Source organism: Balearica regulorum, chromosome 4, assembly GCF_011004875.1.
Source record: "Balearica regulorum gibbericeps isolate bBalReg1 chromosome 4, bBalReg1.pri, whole genome shotgun sequence".
Taxonomy (NCBI): domain Eukaryota; kingdom Metazoa; phylum Chordata; class Aves; order Gruiformes; family Gruidae; genus Balearica; species Balearica regulorum.
The window spans coordinates 80,966,858-80,994,306 of record NC_046187.1 but is presented as its reverse complement, the minus strand read 5'-3'; the positions used below and the strand labels follow the sequence as shown (position 1 = coordinate 80,994,306).

The 27,449-nt window shown below is 47.0% G+C and overlaps 1 protein-coding gene across 5 annotated transcripts in view; it reads right to left on the bottom strand.

Annotated features, from left to right (window-relative positions):
* The window catches only part of EXOC6B (exocyst complex component 6B), a 307,042-nt gene that overhangs the window by 97,007 nt on the left and 182,586 nt on the right, over window positions 1-27,449 (bottom strand). For all 5 annotated transcript variants that reach the window (XM_075752860.1, XM_075752862.1, XM_075752864.1 and 2 more), the window contains 7 exons: window positions 25,143-25,214; window positions 24,629-24,726; window positions 23,614-23,719; window positions 22,543-22,652; window positions 16,738-16,849; window positions 13,154-13,288; window positions 11,840-12,019 (listed from right to left, as the gene is read on the bottom strand). In XM_075752860.1, the coding sequence (XP_075608975.1) occupies window positions 11,840-12,019; window positions 13,154-13,288; window positions 16,738-16,849; window positions 22,543-22,652; window positions 23,614-23,719; window positions 24,629-24,726; window positions 25,143-25,214 (813 nt within the window). The remainder of the gene's footprint in view (window positions 1-11,839; window positions 12,020-13,153; window positions 13,289-16,737; window positions 16,850-22,542; window positions 22,653-23,613; window positions 23,720-24,628; window positions 24,727-25,142; window positions 25,215-27,449) is intronic.

Here is a 27,449-nt window from a genome sequence, read left to right as displayed (position 1 = left end):
AGCAGTTGCTCCAACCAACCTGGAAGGCCACCATCCTCTGACCGAAGCGGGATTGCTTTCAAAATCATGCGAAAGCTGAGCGCAAGCCCATGTTTAAGTGGCTGTCTTCCAGAGGTATTTAAAAAAATCAACGGGGTGTCATTTGCAGAAGTAAACATTGACCACTTACATTCTATTTTGAGCATTAAAGGGAAAACAGGCTGTCACAGAAACGGCAGCGAGACAAACACATGGCAAAGCTGAACTCCCAACAGAAGCTTAGAGGCAACCAGACAAATAAAAAAAGGGGAAAAAAGGCAAATACAGCAATTATCCTCACCACACAAAAAATAAACCAGCCAGTTACATCGACCGCTGCAGCCCAATGCAAAACCCCTCACATTCCAATAAAAGAGGAAAAACCGTAACAGTTTGGCTGCGTCGAAGATGCCCAAGGTCAACAGCTGGAGGCTATTTTGGCTGAAGCTGGTGGGAGACTCAAGGCTCCAGCACAGAGCAGCACAGCACTGATCACATCAGGGGGTGACGGTCGCAACCAGCTCCCGCGGGCAGAGCTGAAAGTGCTTGGCTTTTCTTTTTTTTTTTTTTTATAATGTTATTTTATTCTAATTTTTCTTTGGTTTGTCACCAAATGACACTTAATTTGTGGAGTAAGCAGCTCAGTGGCAAGGTTTTTCCTACACAGGCATCAAGGGGTCTCGGGACTACGAATTGCATCTATTTGCTTACAAGCAGGAGCAAATACATCCAAGAGCAAAAGCACAACTCAGGGATTTTGTAACCACATATAATCGTGGGATCCAGGATATAAGAGGATCCAGGATAAAAGCATGCACAGGAACCCAAGATTTTCCCCTCGCTTTGACTGGGCTGTCAAGAGTCAACAAGCGACATCTACTTTTTTTTTTTTTTTTTTTTTTAAATAGGAAAATCAATAAATAGAAGGAAGGGCAGGGGGTGGCGAAGGGAAGTACCTCGGGACGCAGCTGTTGCGGCTGAGCACGGGACAGTGTCTCTCAAGCGTTACGGAGGCACACAAACACACAACCGGGCAGAGGGCTTTTCGTAGACGCTCCGTAGTTTGCAGCAAAGCTGGGAAGCCGCAAGGGGTTTGGTTTTTTTGGGTTTTTTTTATATGGACATATGCAAAAACCATCAAGAAAACAGAGGATTCCAAGAGCCGCGTCTTTTTCCTTGCATACCATCCAAACGCATGGCAGGATATTTTTAATTTAGTGCTTTTTAAAAGTCTCTAGCATGGAAACAGTTGTGCGCAGAGCCTGGCGCACCCGAAATGAGCACTGCCTGCGTTGGAGCACCCAGCTGCTCTCCGGTCTCCTGAGATGCTTCAGAGATCTGTGCAAGGACCTTCACACTGGACACGGGTGGGAAAACACTCCTGGCAGGCCGGGTCAGGCGTACAACAGCATTATGCTTTGAGAAACGCTAGGAATTATCTGCTTTATCCTCGTTAGCCACTTGATTGAACGGCAGACGCTCTCGTTAATCACGTAACCATCTGACCCCAACCCTCCCACCAGGCTGGAGGTTCAGCCCGTGGCATCAACCTCCCACTCCAAATCTGCTGCCTTCCGCTTTCCTCACGTGACCCTCTTTTTTTAAACAATAAAAGCTAAACAAGCCCCATCTACCTGCTCTCTTTAATACTTCGCGCTGTTAACGAGCTGCGCTGCAAATGCCCGCGTCGGCATCTCGCGCCGAGAAACGGCATCCCGAGCCAGGGAGGTGCAGGGGCCAGCATGGGAACAGCTACCAAAACCCAGGCAAAACCCAAAATACGTGGGCAGAGCACGTCCCCACAGCTCAAACCGCTTGTCCTCCCCACCGAGGGTATCTCCACGGCATGGCTCAACACCCCCGGCAGCAGGAGGGAACCCTAAAGCGAATTGCACCGGTTACCGGATCGTACAAACCTGGGGCTTTTGACTTGCCACGGTGGCAGTTTGGCAGCTTCTTCCCCAGCACTAAATTGTTATTTTTTGACATTTAAATGCAAATACTGCAAGGAAACACGAGCAGCAGACCGAGAAAGGACGGTGCTGTAGATTCACTGCAACCCTTGGGAGAGGACGGTGACCCGTGGACCTGCTGGGTGGGCTTGGACAAGGCACGGGCTTGATGCTCCTCAATGTTCTCCTCCTCCCGTGCTCACCACGTGGGTCTCCACAGAGATCATTCACCTCTGAACAAGTCACCAAGACCCCGTAACAAGAGGCGTCAAGGGAAAATCGTGGTGCTCCAACCCCGGAGGCACCTCCGCCTGCAAAGGAATTAAACCCATAAATAACCTGCATTTAATGGGTCTCTTCATACGCACACAAGAAGCGTGAAGTAGCCCTAATTTTTCTCAGTCCTCCTTGTGCCTCCTAACGTGGAGCGAGGGTCTCTCCTGGTCCCCATGTCCACGGGCTGAGACTTTTCGAGTTACTTGACGCAAACCAGAGCCATGGCCCGACCGTGATCGGAGCGCGCGGCTCCGCAACTGGAACGAACGAGAAAAAAAATTGGGGAAAAAAAAAAAAAAAAAGGACATATTTCATCCTCCTCTTTTGTGGCTTTTATTTTCTTTTGTATTCGCTTTGGGAATAACATTCTTTCCATTGGGAAGAGCCTGATTTTCCATTAAATACAAAGCAGCTGCCATTTTGGAAACAAAAAGTTGATTAAATACAGATTTTTTTTTTTTTCATTTTTTCCCTAACGGATGAAGAGCTAGAACCACGCTTCTTTCTGCTGATTTATCAGGGTAAAGCATCTGCCAATTATGGCAATAGGAAGACTTAAAGACAGTGAACTGAATCACTTCATCTTTCCTATATCATTTTATAATTATAATTTGATGTTATAAATAAAAGGAGAAAGATCTTGAGGCTTGGAGCACGGCACACCAACGCCAAGGGTTTCTCACCCTTCGCACACACACGGATGCTCCAGATTCCCCGTTTACGCAGATTTCTGCTTGCCGAGACGCCGAAGGAAGGGTCGGCGTGTTGCCGTGACGTACGGCTGCCTGTTGGAAACGCAACTAATACATGACTTAAAGCCCAGATGTTGAACAGACTGGAAAAAAAGATGAGCTCAAAACAAAACAAAAAAACCCCAGACAACCGCCCACTCCATTTCTATTCCATGAGCCATCAATATCCAACTCGGGAGATTTTTATTTCCCCCCCCCCCACCTCAAGTGGAGCTGATTACCGAGTGACCGACAGAAGCAGCGTATGAAACTTCAGCTTGTTTTACATTTTTCCAAAACCTAAATCATACGTTAAGTTTCCGTTTTCAATATTTAGATGTTATAGTTGGAAAACAGAGAGAAGAAAAAGATGGATGGTGAAAGCTGTAGAAATTACTGTTACCTTGCTTTTTAATTAACCCATCCGGTTCTCGTTATTTATTGCCATTCATGAAACGCAATCAAGAAAGGCCATGGCGATCATGAGACATCCATAAGGATCTCTACTTTTAAATGCTTTTCTTGCTCTCTTTTGCTCTCACATCCAACCTAGGCTGCAAGATCCAAGGAGAACATATCTCCACGTAAAGGCGCCCCTATGATGGTCACGAAACGACGTCTCCTTAATTACAGCCACTTCGACCACACCAAGAGCACTCAATGGCACCCAGGCGGCTGTCGGCTCCCAGTGATGGGCACGAGCTCCCAACCCTTCTCCGTGCAACCTCAGTCCAAGTGACTTCTGCACGGGGACCCCAAAGGCCATTGCGTGGGCAGGGTGGGGTTCTCCAGGGCAGGTGGGTCTCCTCCCGTGGGCAAGTCAAACAAGATAGCTGGGGGCTTTGGAAGCACACGTGGTGTTCATCGGGGTTCCTTTGCGTGTTGACAATTTAAGAGAAGCCTTACAAGATTCCAGGTTGCCAGCGGATGAAATAAGAGGAAAGCATATAATTGCAAAGTCTATTGTTTCACTTAAATTCGCTAAAGGGGGAAAAAAAAACCCCAACCCTTACTTCTGTTTGGGTTTTTGGAAGGTAGAGGCTAGGGCTCTGGTGCAGGAAGCAGCAGGCACGTTTGGATTCCTTACGCTGAGGATGGATTTTTGGCTGCCAAATTCCCCGTACCGCACATCTGATTCTTTGTGTATGTACGTGCATGCAAAAGTAAGCATAAAATAGCTTTATAAATCTAAGTTTGTAAAAGAAAAATCAAAGCCAAACATGCCAAGGTGACTACACAAAGGGAAGCAGTACCTAGGGAAGCGTGCACACCCTGCTTTAAAGGATTTATGGGACTGGGCATTTTAGCTTCAATTAATTTTCAAAGTGCTGAAAGCAGACAAGAAACCATGTAATTACAAGATAACTTGGCTTACCCGGATTCGAGTTAACTAGCGCTCCTGGGTTAATCAGAGGTCAGCCTTCTCTCCAGCCAACAAAGCTAAATCCACCGTATTTCAATGCTTTGCTCCTTGCTTTAATGCAACCATTCGTTCTTGTTTCGACCCCTTCATTTTGGGAAGTATTTGGGATTTCGGAGACGCTTGGGAAGACCGGGAAAGTAACGCAGAGCCCCCCAGACCGCAGCCAGGCGGGCAGCACGGGACCACACAGCCATGCAAGCGCTGCTCCAGTCACCAGCCCATCTCCTCCCCACCACGCGCCCTCCTTTGAGGGGCATTTTGCCCAACCTTCAGGGCAAACTGGTCCACACAAACCCCCCAAGAGACTTGGATCACCTCTGGAGAGCAGAGAAAGCCCCTGAGGACCATACAGGGAGGATTTTGGATGCTGCTTCTACCCCGTCCATGTCTGCATTCCAGGCAACTCTTTTTTTTTTTTTTTTTCTTTTTGTTTTTTTTTTTTTTTATGTGTGTCTGTATCTAAACCACCAAGAAACTTCCAGGATTAGCCACAACTACTTCCCACCGGACATTTTAAACTCCGTTACAATTGCTCCTTTGTCCTGCTATTTTGTGCAATCGGATTTTTATTTTTCAATCTCGTTTAGACAGACAGATTAGTGATTTATTTCCACCAATTAATACAAACTACCTAGAGAACACAAAATTAGAAGGGTTAAAAGGAAAATTAGAATCTGTTGCAGTTAAGAACAAAACCAACTAAGAGCAGGCTAGCAAAGTCCCACCATATAAAGGGATTACTCCATTCCTGACCCTTTCCAGGGGACCTCCAGGTATTATTTTTCATTGATTTACCTTAATTAAACTAATGCACCCCTCTCCATAGGAAGCTGACTCCATAGCTGTCTAGGCACTGGATTCAATTAAAGAAATAAATACATCTGGCTTCTAAACGGTTGAAAGTCTTGAAAAGCCAGAGGCAATACCACTTTCTGCATCTGTCTCTCTCAGGGTACGTCCTAAGGACACCACGTAGGATGGTCGACGTTCAACGTCGTTCCTGGAAACCCGCGGCCGTGGGGGGATGCCCGAAGCATCCCTGCCTGCTCCCCGGGAGCGCGGGCAGCGTCCGCAGCCCTGCCAGCAACCGAGCCACGGCTTTGATGGAAGCTGGCCTCAAATTGCTTTAACAAGGCTCTTTCTTTCCAGAAGCTGGCGTTGATTTGAGACCTCAATGTTGACTTAGAAACCCCCAGGTGCCCAGAGCCTGCAAATACTCAAGGCTTAGCTATGCTCAGTTTCCAGGAAAAGGGGTACAAGCACCCAACCGCGGTGTGAAATATCAATACTACCGTGGCAGCTCAGCATTAAAATGAAGAGCGGGGGGTTAAAGGCAGAAAAGCAGAAGCTGGGGTAGAGGCTACTCCTCCGCGCCGGCCGCATCTCACATCGCACAAATGCGTCGAGCAGGGCTGCACCGACAAAAAAAAAAAAAAAAAAAAAAAAAAAAGGAGACGCGCTTTGCTCGCACGTGCTTTGGCTTGCAGACACGGGAATAGAGGAAACAAGGTAGCTCGAGAGCACTTTGTTTGCGATCTATCCACAGAAATGCCGCAGCTTTTTCTCCCGCACATGAAACAAGCAGAAATGACAACAATTAGAGGGGTTCGTTGAACCAGAAGGCAGGTCCGAAAGGTCTCCTTTGCTTTCTTTGTGCTAATTGCCCTAATCCAAAGAGGGCGAGAGAAAACGTCAAGAACCCACGTGATTTTCTCGATAAAATACTATTCTACCGCTCCAGCCGGAGGGAAGGCTTAGTGGTCCGAGCCCCGGGTCGGAGCACGTAGACCAGGAGGAACGTCAGGCTGAAATCCCCATGGGGGATTTGTCTGAACAAAGTAAGAGGGAGCAAGGGGGGGTTTTACAAAGATCATTTCTCTTTCAAGCCGAGGCTGAAGATCCCATCACGCTTTCCCTAATAACAGGCATTTCCCCTAATTCCCCGCACATTTAGGGATGCATGGGGGATAAAAGGAGCCAGTTAAATGCGACGTGCTCTAAAAGCAACAATTTAGTAACGCTACTGCAACAGCGCATTTGTGGGCGACCTGTCTGGAAGGAAACCCTTTCCCCTGGTCTCTATCTTATCGATTTAAACTTCTACTCCATCTTTTCCTTTCCTCCCTAAGGACCTTTTCTGGTTCAACTCACTCTCTAACACTTGAGGTGCGAGCAGAGCAGACCAAACGCGCACGACACACAGTCTTGTACTCACCGACATGGTAGAGTGGACATCTACATCCCCCTACAGAGGACAATACAGGGAGTTTAAAGTCAAATGCAGAAGACAGCAAAGCAACAAGCGAGAAAGGCAGAGAGGTACACATCGGTCATCGCCCCTAAGTGCCTACAACCCATCAATGCTTCAAGCAAGGCACCGGCGGAGTATTAAAAAAGCAAAATACGGGTTCCTTGAACCTGGTTTAAGGAGGATGAGGAGGAAATCAAAGTACCACAAGACCAGTTTTATTGCTACTAAGTACGCTCTGCAAGTCAACATCCACGTGCCCCAGCTCTCCCACCTGTAAGATGGAGGTGATGGATGTCAAACCCTAGCAGGGATCAGCTCAAGCAAAACTTGCTCAGCTCTTCTGAGGGCAAGGGGACATTATCTAAGCACAGACAGAGCTTGTGCAAATCTAAAGAAGGTGTCTTTGGTGCTCGTATGATGTTTTTGTGACGGTTATTTTCCACTTGGGTCCCTCCCAACGTGGTCAAGGCTGTAGTTGGTCCAAAGTTCAAGACATTTTACTTCCACGCACAGTGCCTTCCCTTTTAAAATATTACAGAGGGATTTGGCTTTTTAAATAAAAACATAGGCAATCGTTCTCTTTAAAAAGAAAATAAACACCTCCAAAGCTGTTTCTACCGAAGCAAGAGCTGCCGTGGCCGGCGTATTTATTTGCAACGGGGAAGAGATGCCAATATGGTGAATAAGGCAAAAACATTGCAGGCAGAGCGGCCGCAGCGTTCGCGCAGCTCCAGCTGAAATCTGTGCCTGCCATCTGGCAAAAATAAGCACAAAAGGAAAAAAAAAACCAACCAAAAACCAACCTCAACCCAAAACCCCCTTTGCAGAGAGTTCATGCTGAACTGCTCAAGACGGCAGAGGTTAGAGTTTGTTCGATCGCTGAAAGATTGCTTCCCCTTCCCAGGTCAGCATCACCTCTTGACCTGCCCTGATTACCTTCCAAAGGAGGTTATCAAGATACAAGACTAACAGAGGATTAAAGGAAACTTAAAATAAAAACAAAACACCCCCCTTTTCCCCCAACTCTGCTCCCCTCCCCCAAGAAAACATCCTTGCTTTGTTAACCTGACAGTTCACTGTAGGTGTTGACACAACCCTCCATCTTTGAGAAGCTTAATGTCAACAAATCAGTGTGTTTGGAGTAGCCCTGTCAATGCGATTTACATTAACTTGTCTAACAAGAAATAAAAACAACAATCAGCCATCAAAGACAAAAGGCTTTTTCAGTCATTCTTTTAAAAGTATTATGCTGGAATTGTTAATTTTTGAGGCCACGGCCCTTTACTTGCTGAAAACCAGAAACCACCTTTTTTTTTTTTTTTCCTAAAATACTTTTTCTTTTTTAAAGGTTTTTGGGTTTTTTTTTCCTAAAAAAAACCTAATTTTCTTTTAAAGGAGGCCCGAGCATCCCATGTTAATAAGCTCAGCAGCGGCAGTAACCGACTCTCCCTGGTTAACGCAGGAAGAGGGCAGCCTTGAAGCCAAATGTTAATTATGCTTTGATTTCCACCAGCGTGTTATTCGCTTTGAGACATTTTGGGCACTTAGCGGAGCATTTTTGAATTGTGGCTCTAAACCACCATGAAAATTTCGTGCAGCAGCGGTATGCACCAAAACCCCATTAACTTCACCCTGAACTCTTCTTCCCCCGCCATGAGCCAGGACTCCCTTTGGTCTGGGTTATTTTTCCTGCTTGAGCAGGGGGGGTTGGACCAGATGACCTGCTTGCCCAGAGAGGTGGTAGATGCCCCATCCCTGGGACCTTTCAAGACCACGTCGGACGGGGCTCTGAGCAACCTGATCTAGTTGAAGATGTCCCTGCTCATTGCAGGGGGGTTGGACTAGATGGCCTTTAAAGGCCCCTTCCCACCCAAACCTTTCTATGACCTCCAGAGGTCCCTTCCAACCTCAACCATTCTGGCATTCCCCCCAGTAAATACAGGAAAAATTCAGTCTCGTGTATCCAAAAAGGGAAACACAAATCCTAATGCCCAAATTTTGGCTTAGCGTCACCTTTTAGCTCGCTCAGCATCTCTGCACCTCTTCACCCCCTCTCCGAAACGTTGACTTGAGTCAACCGGACCCTCAAGGCCATTTGAGCTGCCTTGCAGTGAGCTGGAGCCTTGACCCCAGAAGGTTTCCTGCAGACGAGCAGCCCCATCCGAGACAATGGGATTACTCACACCCGTCAAGGAGCCGCCTGCATTTTTGCAGGCTCAGGACTTTCGGCTCCGTTCTATTACAGGACGGCACTTTTTGTTGGTGTAATTTTAGCACAGTAACCGTCGACATGCCTGGGCTGAGTTTCTTTGATCAGCAGGTGAAGGTTTTTCTCGGTGTTATTACTGTCGTGACAAAAGGCAGGTGAGTAGCTCGGCTCCTGCCACTTAGTCATCTCTTTTCTTCTAAAAAACTGCCGCGAGTTCAAATACTAGGAGAGCATTTCTCACTTATTTTAAAATTGTGTAAATTCAGCCAACATGAAGGTACCAGCTCTGGAAGACAGGGGCATTTCCAAACCAGGAAAGGACATGAGGACAGGAAGGGACCGTGTTGCACGGAGGTCACTTCTAGGGACAAGACGACGCTCCAGTCTCCAAGGATGGTGCACAGTCACTTGCTTTTCCTCATGAGCTACTAGCAGTGTGGAAATCCTATATTTTATAGCTGGAACAGGCTGCTAACTCGTTTCATACCGGACAGACCATAACGCTACGGTGCAAATAATTTGGGCTGGATTCAGACTAGCAGTATAGAAACAGCTCTCCCTTGCCACTAGCACTCCTGCAATATCCTCTTTTACTTATAACTCACCCTTTTGGGAGACAGTTCCTCGCCCTCTTGAACCCCTCTCACTCTTTTCTTTCACAAATGAAGCTCGTCCCACAGAACTGGTGCTGTCAGAAACATCTCTGCTATTCTGCGGCATCAGTTTAGGCAGATGTGGGCCTCTACATGTTTATCTCCTACATTTCATTTAGCAAAATGCAAAAATTTTCACGTTTTTCTAAATAAACCACTGGAAAAAAGGCCCTTGAGGCTCACAAGAACAAACCAGCAGAGACACCAAGGAAGCTGGGGGCCTTTTTGATGTACTCTGACTTTTGTTCTGACTTGCTCTCACCCACCGTTGCCTGCAAGGGTATGTGGGGACCCATCAGCAACATTGAATGACGGCATCTTCGTAGCGCTCCTCTAAAGGAAGAAACTCCAACACACATAAAAAAATCCCAGACCTACGTCTCCTACGAACCTTTTAACCAGACCTACAGCTTCACAAATCAGATCGCAGCATCTGATTGACTTGGCTCCCCTATCTCACAGGGCTGTGGGGAGGACCAGTGCCGTGCAATGCTTTGAAGATAAGGTGCTGCGTGTGTGCTGGTTGAACAGCACCGGCATGTTAACCGGCACCTCCACCACGGCAAACCACAGACAGTCTTCTTCTCAGCTGGGTCCTTTCTAATTCAGTTCTGGAAGAGAAAAGGCTGCTTCGATCTGTCTTGGTCTTTTTTAGACCAATTAGCTGCCCTCACAGTCTCCAAAACAATTGTGACTTATTCGAAAAGGAAATATTAATATTTAAGGAAGATAAATCACTCCAACTCCATCTAATAAATCACTGTGGGCATCTCTCCCCGTCCTCACCTCTCCTGCTAGCCATGCTTCATGCTCTGGTGCCGAGACCAATCTCCAAGTCAAACTCCATCACTTGCCTGTGTAAGTACTCCCACAGTACGATTTGTGGAAGTGTTTTCCAGGTGCTAACCCATCCCTGTGCAGCCACATCGCCTTTTTTTAAGGAAAAATCCACCAGCTGAGGAATCCAGCCATCTCCAAGCACATCCGGACTCCAGAGGGCACCTGCCCTACGCCTGCTCGCCTGGCCACCAGCCACGCTGCTCAGGGCTACCAACGGAGGGGACATTTTCCCAATAAACCTGGCCTGAACAAGAAGATGAGCAAAAGCTCTTCCAACCTCTCTGCACAGGAGGCAACACTTTATTTAGAAGTTTGTTCCAGTGATAAGAGAGCCAAGAAAGCACCTTCTCCTCAACAGCACCTCCAGGTACAGAGAACTGGGAAAACCACTTTCATTTCTGTTTTGGTGGCTTCTCCATCCACAGCAGATCAGTCCTTATTTTTCCATCCCGCTACCAAAACTTCCTGCCGTGATAGAGGAGGCCAAAGACATGAGCCATGCAGGAGACTGCAAAGTTTTGGGGCTGTCACACCTCCTAAACCGGCTCTGGAGTGCTTGAACATCCTTCCAGTAGAGCGACCCCAGCGGCAGAAACAAGCAGAATGGAGTTAAGGAAACTGCCGTTGCGTATGATCCGTCTTTTCTTCCTGTTTACATCCAAGCTCGTGGAAGGTGCCCAGCGTGTGCCGGCGTACTATAATCCTGGGCACCCACTAACAACAAATAAATAACAGTCCAGGAAAGAAGAAAGATCTGAAATCGCTTTTAGGACAAATCTAGTGTTTGGTGGATTTGCTTTTTCAAAATACCTGCTGATTGAAGCTACTCGTAAGTATATATCCAGACAGCTCAGAACAAATCTTATTTAAAGGAAAAAAAGCTGTTTGAGCAAAAATGAAACTCCCTGATGATTACATTTTTCCTATTCAATGGGACACTACTCAGCCAACTGCAAAAAACAACATAAAATATATTTTTTTGATCGCAATAACAGCATAAACACAGGCATATTTTAGACAGCAGAGAAAAGAAAGAAACATATGCTGCCTTCCAACGCAGAGCAATATTTTGATGTAAGGCATCCAGTGACTTGACAAACATTTGGAAATATGTCTGCAGTTCAAATAATAGACACTCTGATACCGGGATCTCTCGAAAAAAATCTTGAATGCCCACTAAGCTGAAAGTTAACTGATCTAAAATAAAGGTGGCTAGTGAATTATGATCCTACTTCCACATGGTGCACTGCGATATTTCCCTCATTCATGTATATGTAGACTTGCAAATTCCTGGGGAGACTGAAGCCCAACTTCAGGTTACACATGAAACAGCTTGCTTCATAAATAAATCTGTTATTTCGTAACACTTGACAGTACAAGGTCCCACTTCCATAAAGTTTGGGCAACCATGAGTTTCAACAGCGCCATCAGATGCCCGTGCGCTCCCCAGACAGAAAAAGAAAGCAAATCGGTGGAGGTTGCTTACCGGGAGGTGGGTGAACACAGCAAACGTGCTGCGTAGAAAGCCAATGAGATCCACAAGGTAGTCGCTGGCCCTGCTGCCTGGCTCCATGGCCATCCAGTCGTAGTCCGCCAGCTGCAAGAACTGGTCTATCTTCTGGTTCAGGTTAGTGTAAATCTCCTCCTCGGCAGCGTGGCGGGCATCCTGGGAAACAAGACGACGTTACGTGGGATGCAGTCTCCACACCACAAGTCTACACCAGTAACAGGACGTGAGATTGACCCAACCTTTAGCCCTAGAGGCAGCACAAGACAAAGTGCCTGTAGGCAGCTACGTGGCCGCTACAGCCTCGGGTTAGCTCAGGCTGGTGGGACATGTGCCACCAGGTCACTGGTAGGCAAGATCAAGCTGGTCTCTACCTCTGATGCAACCTGGGGACCAGGAGGACAAATCTAGTGCAGGATGGAAGAGAGAGAGATGGGAGAGGAACGTCCCATATGAAAAAAGGTTGAGAGCCAGCAAACTGTGTGCAGGTATGGGGTGCAGGAGAGCCACAGAGGAGCCTCCCTGCCAGAATAAGGGTAGGAAAACTCACTCTTAGGCCAAACAGGTAGATGGTGCCAGAAGGGACAACGACTGGACTTCCCTCAGTCTCCTGCTGAGTTATTCCAAGGGCAAACCTCACCTAAGCAATTCCCTACTGTTGCTCGAGTCCTCGGTGCTGTTCTCGGTGCCATCTCCTGCCCTCCTGTCACGGGACACTAATCAGGCACCCCACAGTTGACCTGATTATAGCCTTAAGATTTCATATCAAGTATCTGGGTGGACATTCCTGGGTTATGATTTAAAGACTGGGAAGTCTAGCAGTTTCTGCCAGCCCTGATTTTTAGGGGATAATGCTAAAAGGAATGGAAAGATACAGAAATACAAGTTCTGAAAATCTATTCTCCTCTTGGGTGAAAGAGGAGAGCTTGCGTTCATGGCCAGACGAGCGTAACACTGTACGGTGCTCACACAGCAAAATGGAAATTCATTAAAAAAAAAAAAAAAAATCAGACTTTTGCTTAAAAGCTGCTTAATCCTTTAGATAATAAGTGCTGCAGTCACAGCCTGTAAATTAGGGCTACAAAGGCTCACGATCTCGACAGAAGTAATGCTCCGAAGGACAAACCCAAAACCTAGTCTGATGGCGTAAGCTTCCCAGGATATGACAAAATTACCTGTCAGCTCAGCTTAGCTCCCTACACACACACATCCACACACGCGCTGTGAAAGCAGATACTCTCCAACCAAACATCAACAGCGACTCCCCGGAGGTGGATCTACCAGCCTTCTCACCTTGAAGGTCGTGGTCCCATAGAGTTTCGTAGTGTGGACAGTTTCTGGAAGTACATTAGTGATATTGGTTATGAATTCCTCTAGGAACTTGCAGGATTTCTCCAAATGGGTCGTATTTATAATAATCTGTACAAGCTGCAAAGGCAAAAAAGGTATTCAACCGTCGTGCTCCTCAAGCCAGGGACATGCCAGGTTAATGGATGCCAATTCATAAGAACTTCTGGCACAAAAAGCTGACGCTGTACAAACATTCTAAGCTTTGCTACACGCTCAAAAGCTCTCCTTCTTTAACAACATCAGAAACTTAAATAAAAGATAATTTGGGGGGGGAAAGCATTTCCCATGACAGCCACTAATACTACAAAAGATTTTTTTTTTAATGACTTTCCTACATTCAGCCGTCTGTCAGTGCTCATTTCAGTGCAGTTCAAATACAACAGGCTTACAAAAAAATGCCATGTCAAGTCACAAGTATTCTGTCCGCTAATGAACCCTAAATAACCCGTATCTTGAGTGACACCGAACAACGTCACTTTAAAGCATTTAACAGAGAAACCACAAGGTTTTACTTTTCTGAGGGTGGTGTGGGTGAACAGCAGATCTCACCCTGGTATCTTTTTGGTTATCATACCCCCCATTATCTGCAATTTTCTTAATGCTGTCTTCTCAGCTGCCTTCACATGGCACCATTTCAGGACATTAAAGGCAACTACAGAGTAAAAGCCTCCGCTGAAGTCAACCAACACAAACATTGACAATCCAGAGCAAACCGATCCGGACTTAGGATCACTGACTTGGAAGCACCATTAAGTCCTTAAGCAGATACCTTTTTCCCCAAGCAGACCGCTGTGAATATTTTCAAGGTGCAACATAAGCTATAACAAAACCTTTCCAAATACTGTCTAGCTCAGATATCATGCCAAAACAGTTTTCTCGCAGACACACAAGGCATTACAATGCTCTGGACTGATATAATTTAATTGCTGGAGTATGGTATGGCACTCTGCAGTTACCTCCTCTAAAGAAATTATATTGAAACACTCGCAAATCTTCTGAATGAGATGGATTAATCACCGATTTGAGTGCTGCAGGCACAGAAATATTGAAGTAACGCTACAAAGATTATAGCGTCCAACCACTGTTCGTGCCAGATGACACGAGAAGGGGCAATGGTCGTAGTTTGGGAGGTTCATCTTGGCTATTAGGAAGGAAAAGAATCATTAGGAAGGTAGTGCAGAACTGGAACAGGGTGCCCAGAGAAGCTGTGGGACCTATGTTTTGGAGAAATTAAAACCTGGGTAGAAAAAGCCATAGTTGACGTGATCTGAGTGAGTAATAATCCCACGTTCACTGAGACGCTGAGCTAGATACCTCCAGAGGTCCCTTCCAGCCAGCGCTTCTGCAATTTCAGTCACATCTTTGTTCTAAAGAAATCAAATTACAATCTATTTGAACTCCTCTTGTTTTGTACTTGGTCCCTAAAATGTGTTACACAGGTAACTGAGGGGGGAGCTTCTCATTTCTGAATTCCTTGGGTTAATTCTGTTCTTGATTTTTGCCTTCAAACAAGCGCTCATGTGTTTGCCTTTCTCTGGTTCAGACAGCCCTGATATCATGATCGTCATCTACTTTCCTACAGTTTCAAGTTAATTAAATATTAGGTATTTCCAACTGTGTGAAATTCCTCCTAAAACTCTTCTCTGATCATCACAATTTGCTGGGCCAGATCAGCTATCAAACTTGAAGGCCCTGAATGCTCCACCACTTGCTATGAGTTTTCCTGCTCCCTCTCTGGCTCCTTCAAGTTCTGATCTTCTCTGAAACTCTGAGGGGTAAGACCTTCTTGTTGAGGTATTCAAATGAAAAAAATCGTAGCGTCTTTTCCCTCTCTTTTGTTGCGGGCTGCCAGGGTTATTCAAAACATCAGGATTACTTGGAGCAGACTTGGTAGCAAACGTCAACATTCCCTGCTAAGAGGTAGCCCCAAAAACCAGCAATGAAAAATAAATTAAAGAGGCTAACAGCCCAGGAAGGGTGGTAAATGGCCTTGTATTACCTTGTCCACTGCTTGGAAGATGACATTTGGAGTGCCCAGAAACAGACGGTGTTGCCGTGTGCAAAAATTCAATCTAGGAAGTGATAGTTACGCAAGGTACTTAAATACCTTTTGCAATCACTTTTGACACCAGAACTACGCTTCTGGTATCATCTGGGACTCTTCAACGCGCCCTTTGGTTCCTGTGCTCCACGCAGTCACATCAATGTCTCTTCTTAAGTGGGAAGGATTTGAGAACCTCAGAAGAAAAACGCAGCGTGCTTCCATTTGGACAAACAGGTCAATGGTTACAAGAGAAAAGAGGCAGGAGGGGATGAAGATGCTCAAAGTAGTTCTTCAACCAAATTAGAAAAAAACGATGGTAGAGATCAGCCCAGGAGAGAGCTGGTTGTACGTTGGTAAGTGGTAAGGAACAAGAGGGTGAAAATATGAGAAGAAATTTAGAGATGAACACCAGTCTCTGGACATACGACATCTTTACTTTAAGCTCAGGTTGTACTACATAGGTTGTCCTCGCAAAAGTCCTCTTCAGCTCCAAAGCACAGGAAGAAGCCACTCTCAGCCCAAAGAAAGGCACCACCTTCACTCAACGTGAAAGATGCCAAGAAACATCTACACCGTCTAACCTGGGCAGAAGCGGCTGAGGGGACTGTCGCGCTGGGTTTGCCCTTCCTACGCTCAATCACACTGTGGGAACGTTTGCAACGGCAGCAAAGAAGATCATTTTGGGGGGATGAATAGCGCAGGGGTAGTGTTGCATTCCTCTTTGCGGCGGGAGCCTTGGGAGGAGCAGGAGGGAAGAGGAATTTGCCCCCAGGGAGCAGAGAGATTCCAGACTCTGAGATAAAGGGCTGCGGAAGCATGGTGTATAAATACACACCGCTGTAAAGGCACTAAACTCTGCACAACTCCCCTCCACAGGGTATTTAGTGTCCGGAGAACAGGACACATTTCTACAGTACAGTCAATTGAACAAGTGCAGCTGTATTAATATCTACTCATTGAGTAAGAGCACACAGAGGTCCCACTAAGGTATCTGAACTGCCCTGGGTACCACACACCTTCCCAAAGAGCCATGATTTACGTGCCTTAAACTTCACAGAAATCTGACTTTGTGCACAAAAAAAGTATCAATACGAAAATACCGGTATCGAGATTGTACTGTAGCAATGTTCTGAAATTGCTCAAACATCACGTACAGACCGGGACCACTCCCCCATCCTCTTCTTGGCTCTCCTCTGGTGCTCCTTGAAGTCCTCTTACTCTAATTCAGACGTATAATGCTCCGAAAAATTCAAAAGAGAAGCAATGCCAACAGCAACAGCAAAAAAGCTTCCTCTTTCCCACAATATAAAGCATTTCTTGCTTTGTACAGCAACGCTGCGTGGTTCCATTATTGTTTTCCAGCCAATTATTTTATAGTAATGCTCCAAACCAGCACCTAAAGGTGCTGTAAGGAGCTCCAAGGGACCAAAGCCCCTTCTGTCACTCTGCCCTAGCACTGAGTCTCCTCGAATCCGCGTCCTACCTCCGTCAGCCCGACGTTTTTCCTCTTGATGACATTCTGTAAACAGTTGCTCAGCGTCCGGGTCAGCAGCAGATTCGTAGATTTTCTAATCATATCATCAACTTCGGTGGAGCTGAAAAGCAGAATTTAAGAGAGAGATTTGCAAAACGCTCTGTGAAAAGAAAATCACTTGGAGCCCTCCTCACCTGGTCTCCTTCCTCATCCTCTGCTGGCTGATCATCCGTGGACCACTTACAGGCACAGACATACTAATATATACCAAAATACCAACAATTTAAGCCTTTTTGTGCGTGTGTCCCTAAGGAAGAGGGACTAATACAGGCAGAGCTACACCCCTGAGCCTCTCCTCTCCGAGGGGATGGTCCAGCGTGGGTAAGAGCTGCGCGCAGCATCAGCACCAGCCCATGCAGCCCAGCCACTGCCCTGCACGCGACGCTGGAGTTCCGCACGTTCAGTACGCAAGGAGAAAGGGATCAAGAGACATACAATGGCGGGGGGGAAACCAAATCAAACCCCCAAAACGCCACCCCTGCAACCTTCTCATGGCTTTTTCTTTAACTGCATCAGACCAGAAGCTTTTGCAACATGCTCGCGGTCTTTGCTGCCCCTCCAACGTGCACTCCAGCAAGGTGCGACCTCTCCTTTCTGAAGGAGGTTTTGGAAACCCACCCCAGCACAGGCTCCTTTGATCTGTCGTTGGCCCTGCATTAGCCCGGACACCACGGGGCTTCATGTCTGGCAGCGCAGTGACAGGCAGCTGAGGGCCAAGAGAATTTCCAACTGGAAAGCTGAGAAGCATTAAGAACTTTAAGGCTCCCGGTAAATCAAGCTCATGACCTTTTGCTCCTCGTCCTGTGTTACCTGACAAAAGGGCCGGATTACAAAGCAGGGATGGACAGGAGAAGCAAAAACAAACCTTGCAGTTACCCCACTGCTGGCGTGCGAGGTGGGAGATGTTGGGGTGCTGCTACTGGGGTGCCTGTTGGTGCAGGGATGGGTGCTGCCAGCCCTTGTCCAGCTCACACCTCCCGAATTTCTGTGCCTGTTTAACGTTAGAGCAGCTGCACTGAGCCAAGCCCTGGTCCATCAGTGCCTGACGCTCGGGAAAGCAAGGCTGAGCCTTCTCCAACAGCAGCCTCCTGGACCCGCTCTTCCTCCCTGAGCATCCTTCAGTCAACTCAGTTTTTGAAGATATTCAGGACTTTCCTTGTGCTGCTACACGAGAATTGCACTGAAATCCCTCAAATTCCCGGGAGAAGCGGCAAATATTACCCGCCGCTCGCATCTCTGAGCAAAGTCATGTCTGCATTTCCACGAGACCGAGAAAGCCGTGTCTTGCCGCAGCTTTCCCAAGGAAAAGCCCAGCTGCACAACTCCCCGTACGCCCAGCGGCTGCTCCCCACGCTGCGCTCCCCGACAGCTTTCTCTAATATTTCCTTTTCCCTGATGTGTAGAAGTCTGTTTTTCTGAGCTACACGCCTGCCAAGGGTTGACCAGTGTCTCCTTCTCAGTTGGACGCAAGCGGAGCAGGGCCAGCAGCTCGGCAGGACCCAGCTCCTGATAATTTAAATTCAACGTCATCAGCCAAAGTCTTCGTGTGGCTCTCTTCTAGATCATCACCGCTGATCCCTGTGAGTTTATTTTCCTCCTGCTCTGTGAGGAAGCACATCTTGTGCTAGCGATGCTCAGGGCTAGCCCACTCCACGTCCCAGACGGAGCCCTTGGCTCCTGCTCGCAGGGTTTTGATGTGAGGTCCAAGGTGACGCACTTGGGTTTTTAAAAGTGCGGAAGAGAAATCAAAATGTGGGGGGGAGCAGAAACCAGCCAAGTAATTTTCCAGGTCTTTGTACCATGGCTAGGACTCTCAAATAAAGTTTTACTTAAAGATAAACAAACACCCCCCCCCCCCAACCCAAACCCACCACACATGCATGCACACCCCCCCCAGGCCCTCCATCATCCCCCAGGAAGAACCAGATTGTCCCCAGACCCCTCTACCAGACAATAGCACCGTTAAATATAGCAAGTACAATAAAATCTAACCCTGTGATGATCTACAGATGGTAAAAAGGAGATTTAAAGCGAAGGGGGGGTACAAAGGAACCCCGTGACACGAGGGGCAGCTGCCTGCTGCTGCCGGAGTGGTGTGGGAACCGGGGAAGGAGGCTGGGGAGCAAAAAGGGCTGGACCCACGCTCAGAGCGGGTAAAGAAACAATTGCGTAGGGAGCAAACAATACACAAAGCTCTATCTTTGTACAAGCACTGTGGCCCTTTCGGGATTTTCCCTGAGAAATCCCAAAATGAAATACAGAGGGAGTCACAGAGCCCGTCCCTAAGGACGGTGGAGGCGCAGGTTGGAAGAGGAGCTGGTGGCCGGAGCTTCCAGCATCTACCGGAACCGAGAAAGCACAGAAGGAAAACATGGGGGTTTGGACATGACGTCAGCTCTTCTCACTAAACCAACACAGCAACCAACAACGTTGCGCTGAAAAAGCTTGCTTTTTTTTTTTTTTTTAATTCAAATGTCAACCTGTCATCAGGGCGTCGTAATTAAACAAGCCAGTTACTGTCTGGCTGGGTGTACGCCCTGAGACAGTCACGCTGCTGGCAGGAGCGGGATGCTGCCGGCCTCTGCCCGATGCCGCAGCCAGTGCTGACGGCACGAGGTTGCCGTATCACCAAACGCTTTGCAAATCGAGGGTTTGCTTTAATCGCTCACTTCAGCTGCGGGAACATCTCAAGCGTGATAGCCTCCAGGGCATAAACAAGTAGTGCTTAATAATACTGCTTAGCACTTCCATGCTGCTTTGACTTCTTCAAAGCACTTCTAACCGAGCTTCCTCTGCATACGAGCACCATTTCCAAAGGTTTCCCAGTCTCGTTGTGTTTGTTGGCTGCCTAAGTTACAACCTGATTTTTTAGCTTGAGTTACATGGTGGGTCAAGCAGCCTCGCAACTCCTGTGGGTGGATTCCACCGGAGCAGAAGGATCCATGACATCTCCCATGAGGTCCACACACTGAGCAAGGGGAAAAAAATGGAAGCATTCCTTGGAAAAAAAAAAAAAAAAAAAAAAAAGAGCAGGATTTGACCAAGTGCTGGACTGCAATCCTCCAAATCTTCCTTGTTTCAAGAGAAGAGGGTGGCAACAGCAGCGATGGGCATTAGCCCTTGCCTTGCCCAGCTGAAATGATGAACCAAGTAGCAGCTCACACCAACAGCCCAGACCCAGTGTCCAGACCAGCAGGGCCAGTTAGCAAACAGTAATGGTCCCAGTCAGTTGTGTGAGGCCGACTCTTGACTGTGAAGTAGAGGTTGGGTCTTGACTCAACAGCAAGGTCGGATCTCAGTTCTCAATGCGCAAGAAGAAAATAAGACCCCCAGACGAACAATATTTTTCATGTGGGCTGCTCACTGCGTGTGTCTGAAGTCAATTTGATCTACCAACTTCGTTACCAGGCTTGGTCTACAACCGCAGACCGCTAGTAACACAGAAGCAATAACACGAGCTATCAAAGAAATCACATTGATCTCCTCTCTCCTAAAGTGGGCTTCCAAAGGTCCAACCTGATTTAGTTATCCAAGCCTCTGATTTTTTTTATTTTACTTTATTTTTAAGAACTTTACGTACTTAAATTATTTTCAGCACTTTCAAAATTATATCCCAAGTGCTTTCAGGATTGGTGCTTTGTTTGAAAAAAACCCAAGCAAAGTCCTGGTAGATTAGAGCTGACATCTCATCCTTCCACCCACTGTTTTCCAAAGATATTCCCTATCTTTCAAATGGGAAATTCCACCAGAGTCGGCGGAAGCCTTCCAGCGAGTGGATACTTTTAAAGACATCTCCTCGATGAGCTCAAACGCACACTTTTAACAAAAGCAGAACTGCTGAAAATGTAAAGGAGCTTTTCTTTCTCCTGATCAAATTAATAGAGCCAAACCAAAAAATACTGCAACCCCTATAAATGCATAGTAAGCTCCAAATTTTCCTCAAATACTTGCAAAGCAAAATAACTTTCACAAGCCTATCTGCATAAAGGAGAACACTCCCGTCCAACAACTACAAGGAGCTAGTTTAAAAAAATAATTAGAAAAAAAAAAAAATACAAGCTAAATTCTCTGCCACAGGGCTCTGTTCTTCAGGAAAAGACCGCAGAGTATTTAAACGAACTGTCTGGGTTAATGACAGCTGATGTCCCGTATCCCATAGCAGTAGTCATGACCTTCAGGCCTCCCGTGACTGACGGGCTGACCCCAATCACTCCAGGGTGCAAGGTAAATGACAACCAAAGAAGAAAAAGAAAGAGAAGAGAAAGAAAACTTGCTGCCGGCTTTGTAGCCAAGCTTCCTAATAAAACCTAATTCAAGCTGTCAGGGTGAAATGAAGAAAGTGTCAACAGGGGTTTTCAGAGAAATATTCCAAATGTTTGGCTAGAAAAGCCAAGAGCTCGGCTCCCTTCCCCCAGCCCAACACCGCTCCTCAAAAAGGGCTGGAAAATCCAATGTCGAAAGGAATTTTAATAACGTGTCCGGGGGGACCCCTGAGGAGGCACCCAAGGGGACACTTTTCTTCCCTTCCCTGACAAACCCAATCATCTCTGTAATGGTGAAGAGCACAAAACTCGCAAGGGAAGTGCCAACGGAGGGGTTTGGTGAAACCAGCATCCGTGTGAAATCAGACCATTCTGTCGGCTTCAGAAACCGAGATGTTTAATGGTGACCCACGGGTTAAGAGCCCTGGGAGCCACCAAAGAGAACAACCTGCCACCAGTGAAAGGTTGCGATTAAACGTGGAGTGAGAAACATCCTGTGCTTCCACATCAACCAAAGAGCTACCATGTCCTCTAGCAGGAGATGGAGAGAAAGTGTCTCTCCAAATTACTCTCTCTCACACAAAGGAAGAGAATTAAAACCCTGACGAGCCTTGCGTAGGTACTGAAACGTCTGGAGATCTTCACATCAGCACTGGGGCAATGTCCAGTGTCAGGACATGAAGCTGCCAAGGGGGTGAAGCCCCCACCCATCCCCAGTCCAACCTCTCGCTAGTACGGTGCTGCAAGCAGAAGGGAAGAAGGATCCCTCCTTCCAGTAAAAATCTCTTTATACACCTCTACCAAGTTGAAGACATTACTGGGTGGAAAAAGAAAGCACCAACTTGCAAATTTTCTGGCAAATATAGCTGTTTCCCAATCTCACACACGTACACATGGGTTTTAAACCAGCATCAAGGTACCTTGGGATGGAGAAGGGAGGGTAAACACACGGACTATTATTTGTATATAAACTCCCATGGGAAACAAGAAAAACAAATCCCCTAAACCAGCAGCCGAAACTCATTAACACACGGGGCAAATCAAAACCTCAAGAGTTTTCCTGCCAACCTGCTCCTTGAGGGACAGTCCGGAGAGGTCACGTGGAGACTGTAGATGTTATACCAGGCACTGACCCAATGACAAGTGGACATTACGATCTTTCTTGAGACAACCAGATTTATCTCTTTAGTACAACTGACCCAGAAATGTCTTGGAGGAAACAGCACCCTCACTTTTTATACAGCTAGCATGGTCCTGTGCTATCTTTCCCTAGGTGAAGCAGCTATTTTTGAAGACTTGACCAGCCCTTTGTACACGAAGGATGCCACCACTCCGAGAAGACCACCAGCCACCTCCAGCCTGCAGCTGGTACATCCAGGCAGTTGAGGCAGCGTGAAGGGCTGAGGAAGAGAATTCATATTTTTATCCCACTGAGATCTTCCAGTGCAGACGAAACCTCCATATTACAACTATTAGCACACTCATTCCCTACCTCAGATGAAGGTCTTCCGAAAACTTCAGACAGGCGTAGATGAATTCCTTAATCTGATTGTAAACTTTAGGCACAAACTCAGAAAAGGGGAACTTCTTTGGAAACGGTTGCTGTAAAATAGAGGAGAGAATTCAAGTCGAAGAGCAGATATTTAACAGGAGTGACAACCGCTTTCCAGCAACATGTTCCAAGCAGTCAAATTAATTCTAGTATTTAGCTAAGTCCAGCAGTGAAACAACAAGCCAGCATTTATTGTATATTATATAAACATTACAGCCAAGTGAAAGACCAGATAATCACGTACAAATGGCACACGGATGCGTAAGGGATTTGGAGTCTGAAAAGGGCTGGAAGGAAACCTGCAGCTAGGAGGGAGCAGGCAGCACAACACGACCCTCATTCCCTCTCCCGACTCCCTAACTCATATGAAAAAGACCCACTGGAGACCTTCTTGACTTTTATCTCCCACCACACACAAGGTGTTTTGCTCGGTCACCTCCCACAGTTGCTGCCCAAGGTGAGCACTTGCTTACAACACCAAGAGCCAAGAGGAAACAGATGTCCTCTACCAAATTTTTCCTAGCTAGCTTTTACACACATGGCTGGGAGTGCAGAGCGTTGATAGTAAGAAGCTGGACCCCATCATATAGTTGTGGGGGAAGGACACAGATTTTCTGAAATCTAAACACTTGACTTGGATCGAAAACCCTCCCAGTCCTAATTAAGTTCACCAGGCCTGGAGCTCACTGGCTGCCAGATGTGGAGCAGAAGGCCAAACAGGCTTTTAAGGGACACCGGCTAGGTCAAATTTGGCTACGCTTACGTTTTGCAAGCACACACCTCTACAAAAGCCAAGATATACCACTCATCCATGCCAGGAGAAATGTAACACATGGAAAGTATATTTGGGGTTTTTCCCTTGTTTTGCTTTTTTTGACGCTTATTTGTTTTGGGGGTTTTTTTGGTGGTTGGTTTGGGTTTTTTTGGACCCTTTGGCAGCTCTCAATGCCACTAATAAGGCTGCGGGGTTTTCTTGCACCAGCGGACGCACTTTCCTCCTTTCCAGATTACCTTTTCAAGTTCAGCATCCTGGAATGGGAACTGTCCAACTATTTTCTTATAAACTTCTTCATTTGTCACTGGGATGGGACTGTAGTTATCTGAATCAAGTATATTTCTAAAAAAAAGAAAAGTTAGAAAGACAGCTGTCTGTGATGACAGACCAACCACAACTTTGCAGATTTACTGCTCTTCAGAAGTAGGTGCCAGTCAAAGATGTGGTCCCATGAGCCTAAACTCCTTCCCACGTTTGTAACCATCGAAATCATCTTTGCTGCAGCTGGACACAAGGATCTCTCCCAGCTTCCAGCCTTCATTGCGCGTAAAGCCACGACCAGAGTTTAGCAGTTCTTTTAGTCCAGACTGGAGCTTCAGCAGCAGGCCCTGGTAAAGCCCAAGTGAGCTTTAGTCCTGCCTGACTCCAGGAAGATGGAGGCTGAGCTACCAGGGCGTGGACAGTCCTCCAGCACCTCTTCCCAATACCCCATGCTCTGAGACACCTCAGTCCTCCTGGGATATCCTGAGGGACCATCAGAGGATGAGCTGGTGGCTCCCGAGCGCAGCATGGGACCCTGGATAACGTATCGTGCCCTATCTGTGGGCAACCGCTCAGCTCATGGACGTGCCTATAGCTGCAGCACCAGGATTTGCCACCAATGTCCCAAGACACACGTGGCTCAGTGCTGGAGCGAGGGCACGGTAAAGCTACTGCAACACCAGATTTTTGCATCCTTCTGCCTATTGAGCGTCAAAGTGAGGTCCATAACAAAACCATAACCCTCCAGGACGTAAAACATCGATTTATTTAACAGTTCTCACCACACACAGGATTCTCGCAACTGTATTTAAATTGGCTGTCTCTGGCCCAAGGAAAGCCCAGGTTGAAGCTTACTATTGCCCAAAATTTAAACATGAGCTTGCTACTAGTCTCTCAGCTACTCTGTAAGACGCATCTCATGAGCTTGCTACTAGTCTCTCAGCTACTCTGTAAGACGCATTTCATGAGCTTGCTTAAAGAGTTTCTTACCTGAAAACTCCCGTCCATTTCTTCAGCAGGGTTTCACTATACTGGTCTTGGATCTCCAACAGCATGTCAAAGAGCTGGTTCACCGGGAAGCCGTATCCCTGCAGCAGGGTGGGGGAAGAGAGCAATTTCAGATAAGAAAAAGTCACCAACAGGCAGCCGAAGATTATTTTCCCTATTTAATAGGGAGCACATGGGCAAATTCTCCCCTACCACCACCGCAGAGGTGTATGGTGCTGGTGGAGACATTTAGGTGGTGATTTATTGAGAGGGTAGCACCAAGGGCTAGTAAAGGCTGGGCTGGGTGCGGGCAGGAGGCAACATGGGCTTGGCAAGGTGGCCAAGGCTTAGTCCTTGCCTGTGGGCTGGCAGAGCCAACAAGGGCACCGCAACATGAAAAAAGAATCTGGGCTGCCACGGCGAGCCCGCATCAGCCCTTTAACGCTGCTGGTGGACATCATCTGCGAGCAGCGCAACCGTTGAGCGAGATATAGAGCGGTCACCGGCAGTCACCTACCTGGAGTGTATCTGCAAAGAGGACGATGAGGTTCTTCAAGTCTAACACCAGGCTCGGGTCTGAGCAGTAGGACTGCAAAGAAGGGGGGGAAATTAAAACACTGTTTTTACTGCAGCACATGGGAAAAATATTGCCCTCAGCGCTCCTGCATTATCGCTTGAGTGATAATAAATACATAGGCACGCCGTACAGTCCTAGGAACAGCAGCTTTTATCCAGCCCGTGCCCTAACGCTGTACAGGGCCAGGGAAGGCACGCTGATAAGGGTATCTCTCCTCCTAACACACTGCTCTTGAGGCTCTCCATGATGAATAAGGATTTCGGTTGCTCCAGAGATACCTGAAGTGTCTCTAAGATTACCCAGGAGCTGCTGGGGAAGCGAGAGGAGATGAAGCAAATCAGCGCGTTGTCATACCGAGACGACAGCAGCGCCTCTCATTTAATATTTAGCGTGTTGTGTCTGACGGTAATGAAGCATCGCAGCGAGGCATCCCTGAGCCCCGCGCGAAGGCTGCATTGCTAAGTGGTTCAGGCTGAGAAAAAAACACGCCGCGTGCCTATATTTCAGCAACGTCAATGGTCAGAGCTCCAGCACAAGTATTTATTGCGGGTCAGAACACCGCTCAAAACCCTAGAGATACAACCCAGCCCAGTGACAGCGCTGGTCGTGCCCCCAGAGCCGCCCCGCGTTACCCACAGGCTTCGTGCGCTCTCTGGACAGAGCAGACAACCTCCCTACGCTGAAATATGTAAAGTTTCAGACAGACTCTTACCAAATATAGAATCAGTGATCATAAGCTGGAAAGAGAAACAGATTTAAAGCTCACTGGAAAGTCAAAGAGGAATGACTCCATTAATCAATGTGAAAGACTGGAAGAGACACATTTTCCATTTCACTGTCCAAAAAATAAAGTCAGAAAGAAAGATAATACCCTAAAGCTATCAGAAGTGATAAAAGATGTCCCTGTCTGCAGCAAGGAAGAAAATCCAGGGATAAGTTTGGCTGAACGGGAAGAACTGAAAGAGCCTCATCAATGTGAGAGCCCTCCATCAAGTCTCAACGGGAATGTGGGATGGACGGCACCGTACACGGGAGCTGTAGGCTGAGCAGTGCTTACAGATGACAGTGATGACCATGGTAATACAGTAACAGTGTTGAGAAATCATGTAATACTTCATGATTACCGCAATAAAAAAAAAAAGCTCGCTTGGCAGCTACTTCATGCTTTAAGTTTGGCATCACTTAAAACAACTTATCACGGCAACAAAGCTGGTAAAATTGAAAAACACCATGTTTGTACCTGGCTTACTCTCACGGCTTCTACCTAGCAGAAAAACCCCACTTAAAAAGAAAATAAACACAGGTTTACAACCTAGCGGGGTGCACATCTCTGTGTTTATCCCCTTCGGTAACACACAAGCTTAAGTGGAAGGCGGCAGCTCTCCAGTTAAACACAACTGCCGTCCCGGACGGAGCCAGCGCGTCGCAGGGAGCCTCTGTGGTCCCTCATCCCAACGAGCTCCAGGTCCATCGCCTGGATTACCCCACCTGCTCAGGTAAAGCCAAGCAGCTCTTCAGCGACGCTGCCCGTGGGCGACCACGTGAAGCTGAAGTCCCGGGCACGGAAATGCAGAACTCAGCGTGGTTTGGAGCGAGCAGCGTGTTGTGTCTCCAGGTAGAAATTTTAGGGTTTTCTCAGCAAAGGGCAATGACATCATTATCACTTGGGTACCACCACGACACGTTCCGTCACGTTAGATCAGGCCTGCGCTGACACCACCCTGCAGCATCCTCGGGCTTTCGGGCGGCACTGCCTTCCAGGAGCAGCAGTGGGTTTTTTAACACTTTGGTTTTCCTGGAGAAAATGGCCCAACCATTCAAAAACGGACTTGTGGGAAGTCATTAATGCTTTTCCTTTTATTTTTTCATCCTGTTATCCAACAGGGCTTTCAAAAAACTCCAGTGCTCCCAGCTGAACAACATTGTATCAGGTCATACAAAACTAGAAAAAAATTGTACTTTTTTTGCAATTTGGGTTGGTTTTTTTTTTTTTTTTTTTTTTTTGCTCAAGCAGAGAAATAGCAAAGCAATAAACAACTTTTCCCAATTTCTTTCAGCACTAAAGAATAAAAGTCTATTTAGTATCTTTTGATGCACAAATGACGTGCAGTTTGATAGCAGCCCATTCACCGCCATGAACTTTAAGGGAATATCTAACAGGGTCATACTTCAGCATCCCAAATAGACGCTTTTTCCCCCATTTTCCGGGACAAACCGACTCCCTCTGCTGGTGCTTTTCAAAAGCGA